The sequence below is a fragment of the Sphaerodactylus townsendi genome, linkage group LG03, assembly GCF_021028975.2.
Source record: "Sphaerodactylus townsendi isolate TG3544 linkage group LG03, MPM_Stown_v2.3, whole genome shotgun sequence".
Lineage (NCBI taxonomy): Eukaryota > Metazoa > Chordata > Lepidosauria > Squamata > Sphaerodactylidae > Sphaerodactylus > Sphaerodactylus townsendi.
Window position 1 is genome coordinate 8,743,260 of NC_059427.1, and position 15,351 is coordinate 8,758,610.

Consider the following 15,351-nt stretch of genomic DNA (forward strand, 5'->3'; position numbering starts at 1 on the left):
CCCCCAAGTTTTGTGCAGTTAGGTTCAGGGGGTCTCAGGCCATGGACCCTCAAAGGGTCGCCCCCATCTCCTTAGCAAAGCATGTGGGATGGGGCACTTCCTTTGAGGGTCCATAACTTTGGACCCCCTAATAAACTGCACCAAAATTTGGGGGTACCATAAGGACAGTTTCCAGATGATACCCTGAAATTTTGGTGCCGATACATCCAAAAAATGCACTCCCCTGCAGGAACATCCTAGAAATTTGCCCAAGAATCTTTGTTCTGCATTGAGTTTTCTGTATTGCTGTCCATGGCAAGGTATGCAGGCTGTGGGGGGCACATTTCTGAAGGGCACAGTCTCAAAACTTTCAGCCATCAGGAGACTGCCCTGAGGATACCCCCCAGGTTTGGTGCAGTTTGGTTCAGGGGGGCCAAAGTTATGGACCCTCAAAACTGTAGCCCCCATCTCCTATTAGCTCCCATTTGAAACAATGGGGGATGGGGTACCCCCTTTGGGAGTCCATAACTTGGACTCCTTGAACCAAACCTCACCAAACTTGGGGAGTAGCATAAGGACAGTCTCCTGATGATATGCTGAAATTATGGTGCTGATGTGTCTAAAAAGGCACCCCCTGCAGGCACCAATGTCCTGGTGCAAAAAAAATTGGTCATGGTGGAGTGGCCGCCCATGGGGGGGGGGGGGAGCATCCAACTCAGGTTTTGCCCAGGGCTACAATTTGCCCAGGGCTGCCTCGTTACGCCCCTGGTTGTCTCTGACTGTGAACAGATACCTTTACTCACTTGGCTTTGAAGAGAGGCTTCTACTGGCAGGGCGGTGAGGGGCAGGGAGACAGGCAGCTACGTGCTGGAAGGAAAATCAAAGAGAATGGAGAAGGTTAAAAAAAACTAAATCACGTGGCTGACAAACTGCCATGTAAAAAGGAGGGATCAGATTTGTCAGTTGAGGACAGAAAAGAGTGAAACACTTATAGTAAATAACAGAAGTGAACAAAATGGTTGCATAAAACTTCAGGTGCATTTAAAGTTCTCTCTCTCACCTTGCTCACTTGAGGCAGCCCCTCCTTTCTCCTTCACTCAGTTTAAGCATATATTACTACTACCACCACCACCACCCCCCCCCCAAAAAAAAACCTCTTTCGGAAATGTTTGAATTCATCTTTCTCAGACATGCAAAAGTCAAAAACCCACCTTAATGTTTATGCCCCTTCATGCCGAGGCGGGCGGGGCTCCTTTTTCCTCGCAAGGGCAGCTGGGAAATGTAGTTCCCAACTGGGGTAGATTTAGCCCTGGTCAAACCTGCCTTTTGCAGGCGTCCCCAAATCAGCGCTTCTTTTTCGACAAGGAGGGAGAGAGAAAGAGAGATTTGGGAAACACGGAATTTCTCTGGAATTGGTTGGCCTCTCCGCCCTTTTCCTTGCATGGAGGAAGGATTTGGCTTTTGCATGTCTGCAGGAAAGGTGAGTTTATGGCTTCCAAAAGACCCCTTGGGGAGCAGCCGGGGGGAGGGGGAAGGAAAATGCACGTAAATGAAATGAAAGACCGAGAGACAAAGAGCTGTCTGGAGGCAGCACTTGGAGCAGGAAGCGAGAGCTGCTTTCCTTGGCTTACACGCCTGAATGTTTTTTGCTGCAACCAGCCCTAATTTATATTATAACCTTCCTCCTTTATTTATTTAAACATGAAATCCAACCGCTCATCTGCAGTTACGGATTCTTTTGCAAAGTGTTTATGGCTATCTTTCTCGTCAAGCGTTTCTTTTGTTACCAATTCCAGATTTTAAGTATTTTTCATAGAATCATAGAGTTGGAAGCAGACCCATAGCGGCAATGGGGACATCTGGGGCGACTTGTCCCAGGGGCCGCCATGGGTCATCAAGTCCAACCCCCTGCAGTGCAGGAACACACAATCAAAGCACTCCCGAGTCCCGACATATGTTCATCCAGCCTCTGTTTAAAAATCTCCAGAGAAAGAGACTCAACCACACTCTGAGGGTGTGTATTCCACTGTCGAATAGCCTTTACTGTTTAGGGGGAATCTCTTTTCTTTCATCTTGAACCCATTACTTCTGGTCTCTGGAGCCGCAGAAAACAAACTTGCTCCCTCACCAACATGACACCCCTTCCAATATGTAAACATAGCTATCATGTCACCTCTTAACCTTCTCTTCACTAAACAAAACATCCCCAGCTCCCTAAGTCTCTCCCCGTAGAGCATGGATTCCAGACCTTTTACCATTTTGGTTGCCCTCCTCTGGACCCACACCAACTTGTCAATATCCTTCTTGAATTGCAGTGCCCAGAACTGTACACAGTATTCCAGATGAGGTCTAACGAATGCAGAATAGAGAGGTACAATTACATCCCTCTATCTAGACACTATACTCCTATTAATACAGAATCACATTGGCTTTTTTGGCCACCGCATCACACTGCTGACTCATGTTCAGTTTGTGGCCTACTAAGACTTCCAGATCCCTTTCGCATATAGTGTTGTCAAATGAGGTGTCACTCATCCTATATCTGTGCATTTCATTTTTTCTGTTTAAGTGTAATATCTTATCCCTGTTGAAATTCATTTTGTTTGTTTTGGCCAAGCTCTCGAATCTGTCCAGGTCATTTTGAATTCTGACTCTGTCCTCTGGGGTATTAGCTACCCCTCCTAATTTGGTGTCATCTGTAAATTTGATTAACATGCCCTCTATTCTATCATCCAAGTCGTTGATAAAATTATTGAATAGCACTGGGGCCAGGACAGAAAGAACCCTGTGGCACCCCACTAGTCACTTCTCTCCAGGATGAAGATGAGCCATTGATGAGCATCCTTTGAGTTCAGTCAGTCAACCAATTAGAAATCCATCTAATAGTAGCATTGTCTAGTCCACATTTCACTGGCTAACTTGCAAGAATATTACGGGGCACCTTGTCAAAAGCTTCACTAAAATCAAAGTATTCTACATCCACAGCATTCCCTTCGTCTACCAAAAAGAGAGCAAGAGAAGCCCAGTTCTGTGCTGTTTTCTCAGTCTGTATTGCTTGGTGATTTACAGTATATCACACCTGTCAGAAACTGATGGAAACCGCTGCAATTTTTCTTGCTTATGATGTCATGTAGTGCATTCTTTCAACAAAATCTATAGGATTATTCCCTTAGGGCAGGAACAGATGAAGAACTGGATAATATTTTGTTCTTGCAGGTGCCTCCAGTATCCTTTGAGGAAGTAGCCGTGTCCTTCAGGGTGGAGGAATGGGCCCTGCTGGGTCCAGGCCAAAGGAAGCTCTACTGGGAGGTGATGCAGGAAAATTACGACACCCTGGCCTCGCTTGGTAAGAATCTTTCCCCTTTTATCATGAGCATGGAAGAGAAGGGAGGGAGGCGGGGGGTGGCATCTACCTTCGATCCTCTATGATTTCTGAAGTGGTCTGAAAGTTTTGGCTCCTCATCTCAAGTGATAAAATAGAGTGGAAGAAAGTTCTGGATTTCTACATCTGATATCTCATTCTGGATTTCTACATCTGATATCTCATTCTGGATTTCTACATCTGATATCTCATTCAGTGGGCCATCATAGGAATCTGCTCTACATATCAAAAAACCTTCTCAAATTCTTTTTGCTTTGTTAATTTGCTTGATTCTTGTTGTTTGCAGGGGCCCACAATTCCCAGAAGGACTTGAGAGCACCAGAGTGGTCCACCCTCTCTTTCCTAAGCATTGACGACTGTGAGGTTTCAGCTGGAGATAGGAAAGAATATTTGGAATTCACTGGGGAGTCTTGTTTCCCCCAGATGGCTGTAGAAAGTGGATTTTGCTCGTCTGCAGGAAAGGTGAGTTTTTGACTTGTAAACAGACCTTGAGCAAGGACAGAGAGGAGAGGAGAGATGTGGGTATGGAATGAAAGGAAGAGAGAGGAATAGCTAGAGAGGAAGGAATGGGCTGGCTGGAGGGAGCAGCGAGAGAGCAGTTTCCTAGTCAAGAGAGGGTGGGAAGCTCCCACACACTTGACTGTGTTCCATACAACCACCCTGGGTTCATTTTATTCTGAACAGCTAGACAATCCACTGATGTGATCCAGCAGGGCTCATTTTCACTTCCTGGTTGCCTCCACTATTTGAAGAAGAAGAAGAGTTGGATTTATATCTCCCCTTTCTCTCTTATAGGAAGAGGGGCTTATAAACTCCTTTCCCTTCCCCAATCACAACAAACACCCTGTGAGGTAGGTGGGGCTGAGAGAGCTCATAAGAACTGTGACTACCCAAGGTCACCCAGCTGGCATGTGTTGGAACTCCATGTACTGAACTCCATGTACTAAGCCCCTCCCCCAAAAGTCATATTTTGCTCCTGCCTGTCTGTGCTGCTTCCACCTCCCTGGCTTTTAAGGAGTCAGCCTTCCATTGCAAACTAGCAGATGGATGTTCTGGAGGTAACCCAACCTTTTCCAGATTGTTTCAATTCGTCCCTTTTTAGTATAGCAACTCCCACAATCGCCCTGAATCTGAAGCCACTGAGAGGATGCAGTAGTTCATACTGCAGTGCCCAAATATCTGGAACTGTCTCTGAGGCACAAGTTTGTACTGTGCCCTGCAAATCCCCAAGGATCATGGGCAGGAGTGTATAGGCTTGGGGTTTGTTAGAAAAAATGTGATAACAAAAAACTTGTGACCTTAACCATACCAACATTAGATGCAAGCTTTAAAATAATACTGAACAATTCAGAGGACAGAAATGTTTTAAGCAGAATTTTCTGTATTGATATCGTTTCCATGTATTTCTAGGATGGAATGTGCAAGATAGTACAATTGACACTGGTACAGCCGGTTGGGGATATGCTGTTTTAAAGTGAATTTTACACAAACACAGTTCTATACAATTTTCTGAGTTTGTGTTTCTTGGAGACTTTCAGAATGTTGTATCTGTCAGAGGCTCAAAACAACTAAAGCAATTTGACTTGTCATCAGTTAGATTTCTCACATTCTTCTAATCAAAAGACTGGCCAGTAGGATTTATCTTCTTTTTGTTTCTTGAATGCTCAGGAGCAGGAATAGATGGTCAACAGGGCAATATTTTCCTCTTTTAGGCAGCCCCGCAGTCCTTTGAGGAGGTAGTTGTGTCTTTCACTGCAGAGGAATGGGCTGTGCTGGATCCAGGCCAAAGACAACTCTACTGGGAAGTTATGGAGGCAAATTATGAGACCGTGGCCTCTCTTGGTAAGAATCTTTTCTCTCTTGGGTGGGTGGCACCTTCCCTCAATGCACCTTCATGTGCCTCAGAGGACAGAACAGATATTTTACACTATTGTTGTCTTACACAGCTGGAAAAAAGACAAAATTACATTATTTCACATTGTAATGAAAAATCTAATGATAGAGAAGGCTCTGATTGGAAGAGAACTTTCCCATTAAGTTCCTCCTGCCTAATCTATTGCAGCACCTGTTTTCTTCTTTAGCCTTTCTCTGTTGACAGGGAATGATTCTCCCATAGTCCTGTGCTTGTGGGCCTGAGAAAGAATAAATCATAGAATTATAGAGCTGGAAGAGACCACGAGGGCCATGCAGTCCAACCCCCTTCCTTGCAGGAACCCAAAGAACTTCCAATAGATGGCCATCTAGCCTTTAAAAAAAACCCTCCAAAGGAGGACACTGCACCACCTTTCGAGGCAGTACACTCCAGTATCAAACAGCCTTTACCATCAGGAAGTTCTTCCTAATGTTTAGGTGGAATCTCTTTTCCTGTAGTTTGAATCCATTACTCTATGTCTTAGACTTTGAAGAAGCAAAAAGCAAGGTTGCTCCATCTTTAAAATGACACCCCTTCAAATATTTAAACATGGCTAATGTGTCACCCCCTTAACTTTCTCTTCTCCAGATTAAACATACCCAGCCCCCTAAGTCTCAGAGGCTTGCCTGCTGGAAGTCCTTGGTTCAATCAGGGACCACTGAAAGGAGGTTTAGACAGGAGGATCTTTGGTTACAGGGCTGGAAAAGGCCTTGTCTGAGGCCCTCTGGTAGCACCACCCCCTGGAGTGGAATCTGTTGGGCCTGACGAAAATGTTAAAAGTCTTGGTGAAGGGGACAGTGGGAGTCTTCTGTGAGCCTTCTGCTATCTAAAAAGATCAGGAGAAAGGAAGATGTTATGCAGGGTAAGAGAAAGCTCCCTTCGGTGTCCATTTAGAGAACCTGCACTAAACAATTTTGAAAGGCTTGCCTGTTCAATACTGTACAGCAGCAGTGTTCTCCAGGATTTCTCTATTAAAAGGGAGATTAACAACCCTTAATTCAGATAATACAAAAAAGTGATGAGTTCTGTTCTCGGAACTACTAACCAGCAAACCAGACAGAACACCTGTAGAAGCGTTTATCTTTTATTGAGAAAAGAAAAAGACTGTTTTTATTGAGCAAGACAGGAAAAAAATACAAGCATGAAAAAATTAACCTTACAATTACTTATAGTGAGTAATAATTTTAAAACTGAATCAGGTGTCAGCTTGTTGTGTCACTGCTTTTAGCAACTGTCCAAAGCCCAAATTACCTTGCCTAGTCTTCCTCTAAGGGTTCCCACCAGAGAAATCTGATTTGCTTGACACAGGTATGCATATTTATAGAAAAATATCAACCTTACCTTTCTCTAAATCTGTTTTATCATAATCATTGATTATTATTTAGATAACTGATTGGTTCCTAACTAAATATGCTATTATCACGAAACCAAGCCTGGGAGAGCCACACTTGTTTCAGTAAAGTTTTGGATCCTTTTCTCCAATAACTCCAACCAGCTGAGTTCTCAAGGATTCATTGAAATACAGAAATCAAAGAAATGAAACATAAATGCAGTTACAAGAGATTTGCTCAGCTGAATGAATTCTTATGGATCTCTCGGGAGATCCAGCCAAAAAGTGCTGCTCTTAGCTTAGCCCATGATAGAGTCACCTAGCCTTTGTTCCCTTAGTCTCCAAGAAAACTTTCTCCCTTGCCATGTGGTCCCCACAACGTTTGAAGTGCCTTTTGGTTTCCCATCCGGCCGATCAAACACCATTTGATCAAAGCCCCCTTTTTTACCATGTAGGTGTGACTCTGCTAGATTTACAGTACTATTCCACCACAGCGATAATCTGCATAAGTGCAAATAAACCAATCATCATGCTCTGTCAAATGAGACTAGGGCCCTGCAGGACTTATCTCAGTTTTGCAGGCCTGTAGTTGAGGGCAGCAGTGGGGATATGTCCATCATAGCTGGTTTCCTTCCTTCCTTCCTTCCTTCCTTCCTTCCTTCCTTCCTTCCTTCCTTCCTTCCTTCCTTCCTTCCTTCCTTCCTTCCTTCCTTCCTTCCTTCCTTCCTTCCTTCCTTCCTTCCTTCCTTCCTCCCTTCCTTCCTTCCTCCCTCCCTTCCTTCCTCCCTCCCTCCCTCCCTCCCTCCCTCCCTTCCTCCCTCCCTCCCTCCCTCCCTCCCTCCCCCCCCGCCTTTTCCCTTCTTTTTATAAAATTGGGGGGGTGTTGTGCCACCATTTATTATGTTGTAGTGCTGTAGGTTATACAGTTTTAAATGGATTATATGTTTTATTATTTTAGATCCGTGGTGGTGAACCTTTAGCACTCCAGATGTTATGGACTACAATTCCCATCAGCCCCTGCCAGCATGGCCAATTGGCCATGCTGGCAGGGGCTGATGGGAATTGTAGTCCATAACATCTGGAGTGCTAAAGGTTCACCACCACTGTTTTAGATGGTATACTTGTGTTTAATTTTACTGTACATGCATACGCTGTGAGCCACTTTGAGCCTGCTTTGGTAGAACAGGGTACCAAATCAAATAAATATTAATAACTAGCGTGGCCCGGCCATGCGTTGCTGTGGCTTATTGTGGTGAAATGGGAAAGGAACAGTAGCAGCAAATCAATTGCAAAGGCCAGCAGTACATGCTCATGCAAACACGCAGCCTGATACTGTGCGATGTCATTGATGTGTGTGCCCGCATTCCTTGGGGGGGGGTGTTAGGCACAGGGCAGAGCCCTGTGTTCAGAGCTAAAACTCTGTCCAGTTACTCACAAATAACCATCCATAAGCTTCTTCAGTGTTAAGAGTTTTATTGTTCAATTCTATGCTAGAAGAGGGAACTCTCCTCTGTCAACAATAACAGGGAGGAGGTTCAAAGAGCTGCTGCCTGTGTAACATAATTTATAATTACAAGAAACATACCTCCCCGCTCCTTGCTCATTGGGGTTGAGTCAAGTAGACATTACAGACCTGGTCATTTTATCCCACCTTTTACCACACCTTTTCTTCTCATATTTTTAATGTAACTTGAGTCTAAAACACCTCATGTATAAAAATTCTATAACAACTACTGGTTTCTATAGCAATCAAGTCTTCTGCTAATTTCTTATCCCCTTGATGGGGCCCTATTTCTTTCAACTTAAGGCCAGTGTCAGGCTGCTCTATGCGTTTCGTTTCGGTGCCCTTTAAATTACCTTTTTGTTTATCAGACTTTCAGCCAACTCAATAGTACAGGCCCCATCAGTTTCGTTAGCTAAAATGAGCTTATGTAACATGCTCCACCCTTTGTGCAGGCTACTGTGTGTGTGTGTGTGTGTGTGTGTGTGTGTGTGTATATATATATATATATATGGAGTGTTAAAGGTTCACCATATATATATGGCTTAAAACACTGTGAACTATATATGTGTACATATCAGGGGGATGGAAAGACACTCCTCCCACACATTTAGGCTGGCTGGTCATGATCCTTTACCGGGGAGTAAGTTTGGTTCATGGCAATGGGTGTCGCTTCTGAGGAAACCCTCTGAGGGGCGCGACGCAGCCATTCAAAGTATGTCACGGTTGCTGTACCAAGCTTACTCCTGAGTAATGCATGCCTGGTTTTCTTAACTGTAACCGCAGTATTCAGGGAATCTATGGTGCCTGGCCCCTCCCTCCCGTCCCTTGCATGTCGCCCCTCACTCTCTTCCCTCCCACACTTCTCTTCCCTTGCATGCCACCCCTCCCCTTCCTTCCCTTCCCTTTTCCTCTGCTAGGGTGGGTGGGTCATATCAAGATGCTGGGTCCCCTGCCTCCCCTCCCTTGCATGCCTCCCACTCCGTCCCTTTCCTCTCCCTCTCTTCCCTTGCATGCCACCCCTCCCCCTCCCTCCCTTCCCTCTCCCTTGTGTGTATGTGTGTGTATGTGTTTCACTTCCACTCGAGTTACTGCCTATGTACTGTTTCCACTGCTCATATCTGGCCATCTGAGCGAACATTCTAAGCAGCACGAACATTCTAAAAGTGACAGTTATACACAGGCAGCTGCATGTCCTTCACCATGGAGTGCCAGGAAAAAGGCATTTTACCTGGGCCAGGTGTGAAATGTCAGGTATGTGAACATCTAAAAACACTCTCACCTGGCTGACTATAGTGGCTGGGAATTTTCAGAGGAATTGGCCCAGCAGTTACTGAGTTATACTATCATCAACAAAAACACTGTTAGCTTTTTATATATATAGATAATGTACACTCAAGTTACTTCCGAGATAGCAGGATAAGGTGGCCCAAGTGGACCTGGCCACTGTGATCCATGCAATGGTCACCTCCAGGTTAGACTATTGTAACTCACTCTATGCGGGCCTGCCCTTACATCTGATCCGGAGGTTAAAGCTGGTCCAACATGCAGCGGCTCACTTGCTCACAGGTGTGCCTATAGAGATCATATTCAGCCTGTGTTGCACCACCTGCATTGGCTCCCAGTCGAATTCTGAATCATCCACAAGGTATGGGTGTTAACCTTTAAGGCCTTACGTGGCCTGGGGCGTTTGTACCTTCGGGACCGCCTTACCCCATATGTCCCTGCACGACGGCTAATCTGCTGGTGGTCTCTGGCCCCTCGATGATGTGGCTGGCCTCCTGCCTGGTGGAAAACTGTTCCTCCATCTGTCCAGGCCCTGCGGGATCTTGGCGAGTTCTGCAGGGCCTGTAAGACTGAGTTGTTCCACCAGGCTTTTGGAGGGACTGGACGCTGATTGGTGCACCCCTCTTTCTGTTCTCTTTTACATCTTGGATCTCCTTAACATCGATGAGACCCACTGTTCCCCCCACTGGGAGGGTTTTTTACTGAGGGTTTTAATGTTGGTTGCCGATAATTTTGTATGGAACGCTGTATTTTAAATGGGGTTTTAGTAATTTATGGTTCATGGAGCCTATATATTTATTTATTAATAATTTGTATTTTGTTATGTGCTTCATCTGTTTGTTGTTGTATTATGTTGTTCACTGCCCAGAGCCCTTTGGCGGAGGGGCAGTATATAAAACCAATCAATCAATCAATCAATCAATCAATCAATCTCTTAAGCGCTATTAAAAGCAATTAATCTAATTTTATGTACTTATTTTAAGTAATTGTCCAAGACGAAAACAACTTCACTCAAACCAAGTTCATTAACAGTTGTAAACAGCTTGAAGTCTCGGTTCGCTTGCAAACTCAGTAAGAAAAGATTAGTGATATCATAGCTATTGCTAAAAGACAAAAGATTCAGCCAGGTTTCAGGCAGAACAACTTCTTCTTGTAATATTCTTTTCTTCCTTGGCCAGTTCACAGCAGGTGCCAGTAAGATCCAAGTGAAGTATGGACCAGGCTCACATCTGAATTATCTTAGATCCGTAAACCACAGGAAAGAATAAAATACAAATTTGACAATATCTAAACAGAACCAATTATAATTAACTAAGCACCATACACCCATACAGTGACTTCTAGCTATCTCATTGTTGAATTCTAATCCATTATAGGTTTATGCATATATGCATAACTAAAGCAATTTATCAAATACACTCTGTACCATTACTAATATTCTAATTCATTCTGCTGTTTTCTTTTAGATCTCAAATCCTGCAATTATTTCTCTACTACCATATGTTTGTAATAAATAGTCCATAAAAGGTTTCATTTTCTATTATCTCTCTATTTACTATCTCTTTTTAAAGTAGTCAGTTTTGTCATTTCTGAATATTATGTGACTTTCAATATCCAGTCTTCCTTTGTTGGTATTTTATTATCTCACAATCTCTGCGCATACATCGTCCTTGCTGCAGTAGACAGGTACATGAAAATCTGTCTGTATTTATTTGGGATATCATCTCCCAGCAGTCACAATCGTTACTTTCAAAATCTTTTGTATTTCTTTTTAGTATCATGTCCCAAAAAGATTTGGCCTCTGTACACAAAAAAGGATGTTTTTGACATTTTCAGAATGTTTTTGATGATTTGATATTTCTGATGTTTTTCTTCCATGCGTCCAACTCTCATTGTAGGGAATCCCATTCAATACCAGCTGTATCTGTTAAGAGGTATTTGTTCCTTTTCATTCTTATTATTTCTATCTCTTTTTTTCCAGTTGCAGATGTGAGGGAAATGGTGGGTGAGAAGGAACCAGGAAGAGTGATCAAGCAAATGAATCAAGACCTCAATGTGGAAGCAAACTCTAGGGATCAAGATGTACTAAAGAGGGAGCAGGGAAGGAACAGGGAAGGAAAACAAAAGGCAAGGAAGGAGCTGATTGCCCATCCGAGAAGGGAGATGCCTGAGGTCCCAGCCCAGGATAAATTACAGATGATAAAAAGAAAGCATAATTGTCCTCTCTATACAAAAGGGGTCAGCTGCAAATCCAGTAGTAAAAAATATCAGAGTATTAAAACATACTGGGAAACATTTAAATGCTTGGAATGTGGAAAGATCTTCTCCAAAAGTACCCAACTAACTATACATCAAAGGGTTCACACACAGGAGAAGCCATTTAAATGCTTGGAGTGTGGAAAATGTTTCTCTCAGAAAAGTCACCTAACTACACATAAAAAGGTTCACTCAGGGGAGAAGCCATATCAGTGCTTGGATTGTGGGAAGAACTTCTCACAGAAAGGCAGTCTAACTTCACATCAAAGGGTTCACACAGGAGAAAAGCCATATGAATGCTTGCAATGTGGAAAGAGCTTCTCTCATAAATGCAACCTAAATAAACATCAGAAGGTTCACACAAGGGAGAAGCCATATAAGTGCTTGAAGTGCGGAAAGAAATTCTCTTGGAATACAGCCCTAATTGTACATCAGAAGGTCCACAAAGGGGAGAAGCCATATGAATGCTTGGAGTGTGGAAAGCACTTCTCTTGGAATAGTCACCTAACTGAACATCAGAGGGTTCACACAGGGGAGAAGCCATTTAAATGCTTGGAGTGTGGAAAGATGTTCTCCTGGAATGCAGCCCTAACTGTACATCAGAAGGTTCATGTGGGGGAAAAGCCATATGAATGCTTGGAGTGTGGAAAGAGCTTCTCTCGGTATATCTACCTAAATCAACATCAAAAGGTTCACACAGGGGAGAAGCCATATGAATGCCTGGAGTGTGGAAAGAGATTCTCTTGGAATGTAGTCCTAACTGCACATCAGAGGATTCACACAGGAGAGAAACCATATAAATGTTTGAAGTGTGGAAAGTGCTTCTCTCAGAATGCCCACCTAACTACACATCAGAGGTCTCATACAGGGGAGAAGCCATATAAATGCTTGGAATGTGGAAAATGCTTCTCTCAGACAAGCACCCTCACTAAACATAAAAATGTTCACATGGGAAAAAACATGTAAATGCTTCAAGTGTGGAAAGAGGTTGTCTCCTAAAAACTATGTAACTGAACATCAAAAGGTTCACTCAGGGGAGAAGTCATATAAATGTTTGGAATGTGGAATTAGTCTCTGTCAGAACAGCCACCTAACTAAACATGAAAATGTTCACACAAGAAAATCCATTTAAATATTGGAGTGTGGTGAGAGCTTCTCTCTGAATGGCACCCTAACAGACTATTAAATGGTTGAAGCAGGGGAAAACCATATAAATGCTTATACTGTATCCATTTCCAGGTGCTGTAACTAGAACTGTATTCCAAGTGGATCATGGATTCCTTTCCAAAATTGTTTTGCTTTCTCTCAATGCCACCATTTGTGATAAAAAGTATCCACCTCTTTCTGCATTTCCAGCATAAAATGTTATTATTATTACTACTACCCATTTTTAAAATCCCAGACAGTGTTAAATACAATTAGTAATGCATTTCATATATATTTTATGTAATAACTATTTGTGAATTGTATGCCCTTTTCCCATACATATTGCCAGTCTTTGAGCCCATACTCATACCCCCAGATCATTGGATTTCCTGACCCAACACTGATTTTTCTAATACAGGTCATATCCATTTCCACCTTCAGTATCTTCAACAGCATCAGTAAACTACAAAACATCTGTAACACCCAAGCTCACAATAACCCAATGTCCACCCTCCTCAGTTCACGAGTGCTGTCCTTTCTGTATCTGACTAAGCCAGGGGTAGGGAACCTGCGGCTCTCCAGATGTTCAGGAACTACAATTCCCATCAGCCCCTACCAGCATGGCCAATTGGCCATGCTGACAGAAGTGATGGGGTGTAATTCAGGCTATCTGAAGAAGCCACTGGATTCCTGAACCTTTCATAGGAAATCTACAGTGGCCACACCACCTGATTAACAGTCCACCCCATCCCCGACTAAGGGGAGGATGAGGAAAAATTTTCCCCTGATGTGTTGGGCATGTTCTTTCTTAAAGGTATCCCAGCATTAATGGTTACTCTTAAGGGATAACCCAGCATCCTAATCTTCAAGCCTGAAATGTCACACTCACTTCCCTAATCTTCCTTCATTCTTCTGGGGCCTGGTGGCTGCATCCATGTGATTTCTTATTCAAACCCACTGTCCTCCAGGAGGGGTGTGCAAATCCTCTGCCGCACTCCAGGACAGTCCTGTTTAAACCAGGGGTCATTGGGGAAACCTAACTAGCCAGCTGAAGTTTGCCAGTAGTTTGTGGATTTTCTAAACCCCTCCAAATCCTCTAGTTAGGGTGTTTCATTGTTCAGGGACTAATTCCTGCTTCTGTCAGCATGGCCAATTGGCCATGCTGACAGAGGCTGATGGGAATTGTAGTTCCTGAACATCTGGAGAGCCGCAGGTTCCCTACCCCTGCTCTAAGCTCACCCAAAGGCATCTGAACTCTTCCAAGTCTTTCCTCAGCTTACTGGAGAACATCTGGAAAGTTTAGGCCAATGGGGGTCTCATCACCTTGTGTTGATCACAGTCAATATTGCTCATCGAGGGCTGCTCCTCAGTGGCTAAAGCTCCACTGCACCTTGGCAGTGCTGTGGCACAGCAGCCAGCCAATGCCCATGCCACCTCCCAGGCCTGTTCCAACTTTCTCTGGAGTCTGTGTAGAGTCAGTCCAGGCCTCAGGCTCCCACTGCTCAGCTCTGCAAACATCCCAGTCCTTGTTCTTTATGTAACTCCCAGTGGGTTGGTGTTCAGCTGAGGTTCAGACTGCCCCGGAGGTGGACAGCTACCACAGACTGGATCTCTTTCCCCATCACCCGTGTATATCATCAGTGAGGTAGATAGGGTCCGGTTCTGGTTTTTTTAATTATTATTATTAATTTTTATTGTATCATTTGAATTTTACAGTTTACAGTAATTTCCTTCTTCATACATTTTCAAACAATACTTTCCCCCCCTTTTCTACCTCCCCCCATTACTTCTTCTTCATAGTTTTGTCACAAAACAGCAGTAAGTTCATTCTCTGTAGCCTCTTCTCCCATGTTTCTTCATTGACTCGAGCTTCTTTCATCCAGTCCACGTATATTATCCATATCTTCAATATTTCATTCTGTTTATCTTGCCACGTCTTATTTTGGTTAGTATATCGAAAATATCAAATGTCACTTGTTCCCAGATATATTCTAACCATTTCTGAAGTGTCCATTTTTTCTTTTCTTTCCAGCCCAAGGCTATTTGGTTCTGTTTGTTGGTCTCCATGCTGGCTTTCTCTTCTTTCTTACAGAAGTTGGTCAAAGTACACTTGGGTGTTTAGATGCTGTATATTAAAATTTAAACTAATGGAGTCCTCACCATCCTAATGTGCTGCCAAATGCTAAACAACTAAATTTAACTAAAATAAAGTAAAATATACTAAAATTACTACAACATACTAAAATGTACTAAAATAACCTCTTAAAATGTTGATTAGAAATCTCAATTGGTAGAGCTTTCAATTGGTAGAGCTCTCAACAAATACTCTCACCGTGGCACCATCCTCTTTGCTTTTGCCTTGGAGGGAACATGGCTGTTTCCCCTCTCCTTTGGAAATGATGCAAGATGAATGGGGGCCTTGCAAAGATTTCTCATAGCCAGTAATTGAGGACTATACCCTCCAGTTATTGTCTATAGGCAATCTTTTCTCTTCAAGATTATCCTGAGTGACATAGGTTTGTTGTAGCTTATGGAAAATCTTTGCAGGGTTTTGGGGG

The 15,351-nt window shown here is 43.4% G+C and overlaps 1 protein-coding gene across 1 annotated transcript in view; it reads left to right on the plus strand.

Moving 5' to 3' along the window:
• The first annotated feature begins 1,284 nt into the window (after positions 1–1,284).
• LOC125429859 (zinc finger protein 184-like) overlaps positions 1,285–15,351 on the plus strand; it is a 42,211-nt gene continuing 28,144 nt past the window's right edge. Inside the window, exons 1-6 of the mRNA XM_048491389.1 lie at positions 1,285–1,459; positions 3,196–3,325; positions 3,648–3,823; positions 5,074–5,203; positions 11,373–12,169; positions 12,254–12,611. Of these exons, the coding sequence (XP_048347346.1) occupies positions 1,421–1,459; positions 3,196–3,325; positions 3,648–3,823; positions 5,074–5,203; positions 11,373–12,169; positions 12,254–12,611 (1,630 nt within the window). The 5' untranslated portion in view covers positions 1,285–1,420. The remainder of the gene's footprint in view (positions 1,460–3,195; positions 3,326–3,647; positions 3,824–5,073; positions 5,204–11,372; positions 12,170–12,253; positions 12,612–15,351) is intronic.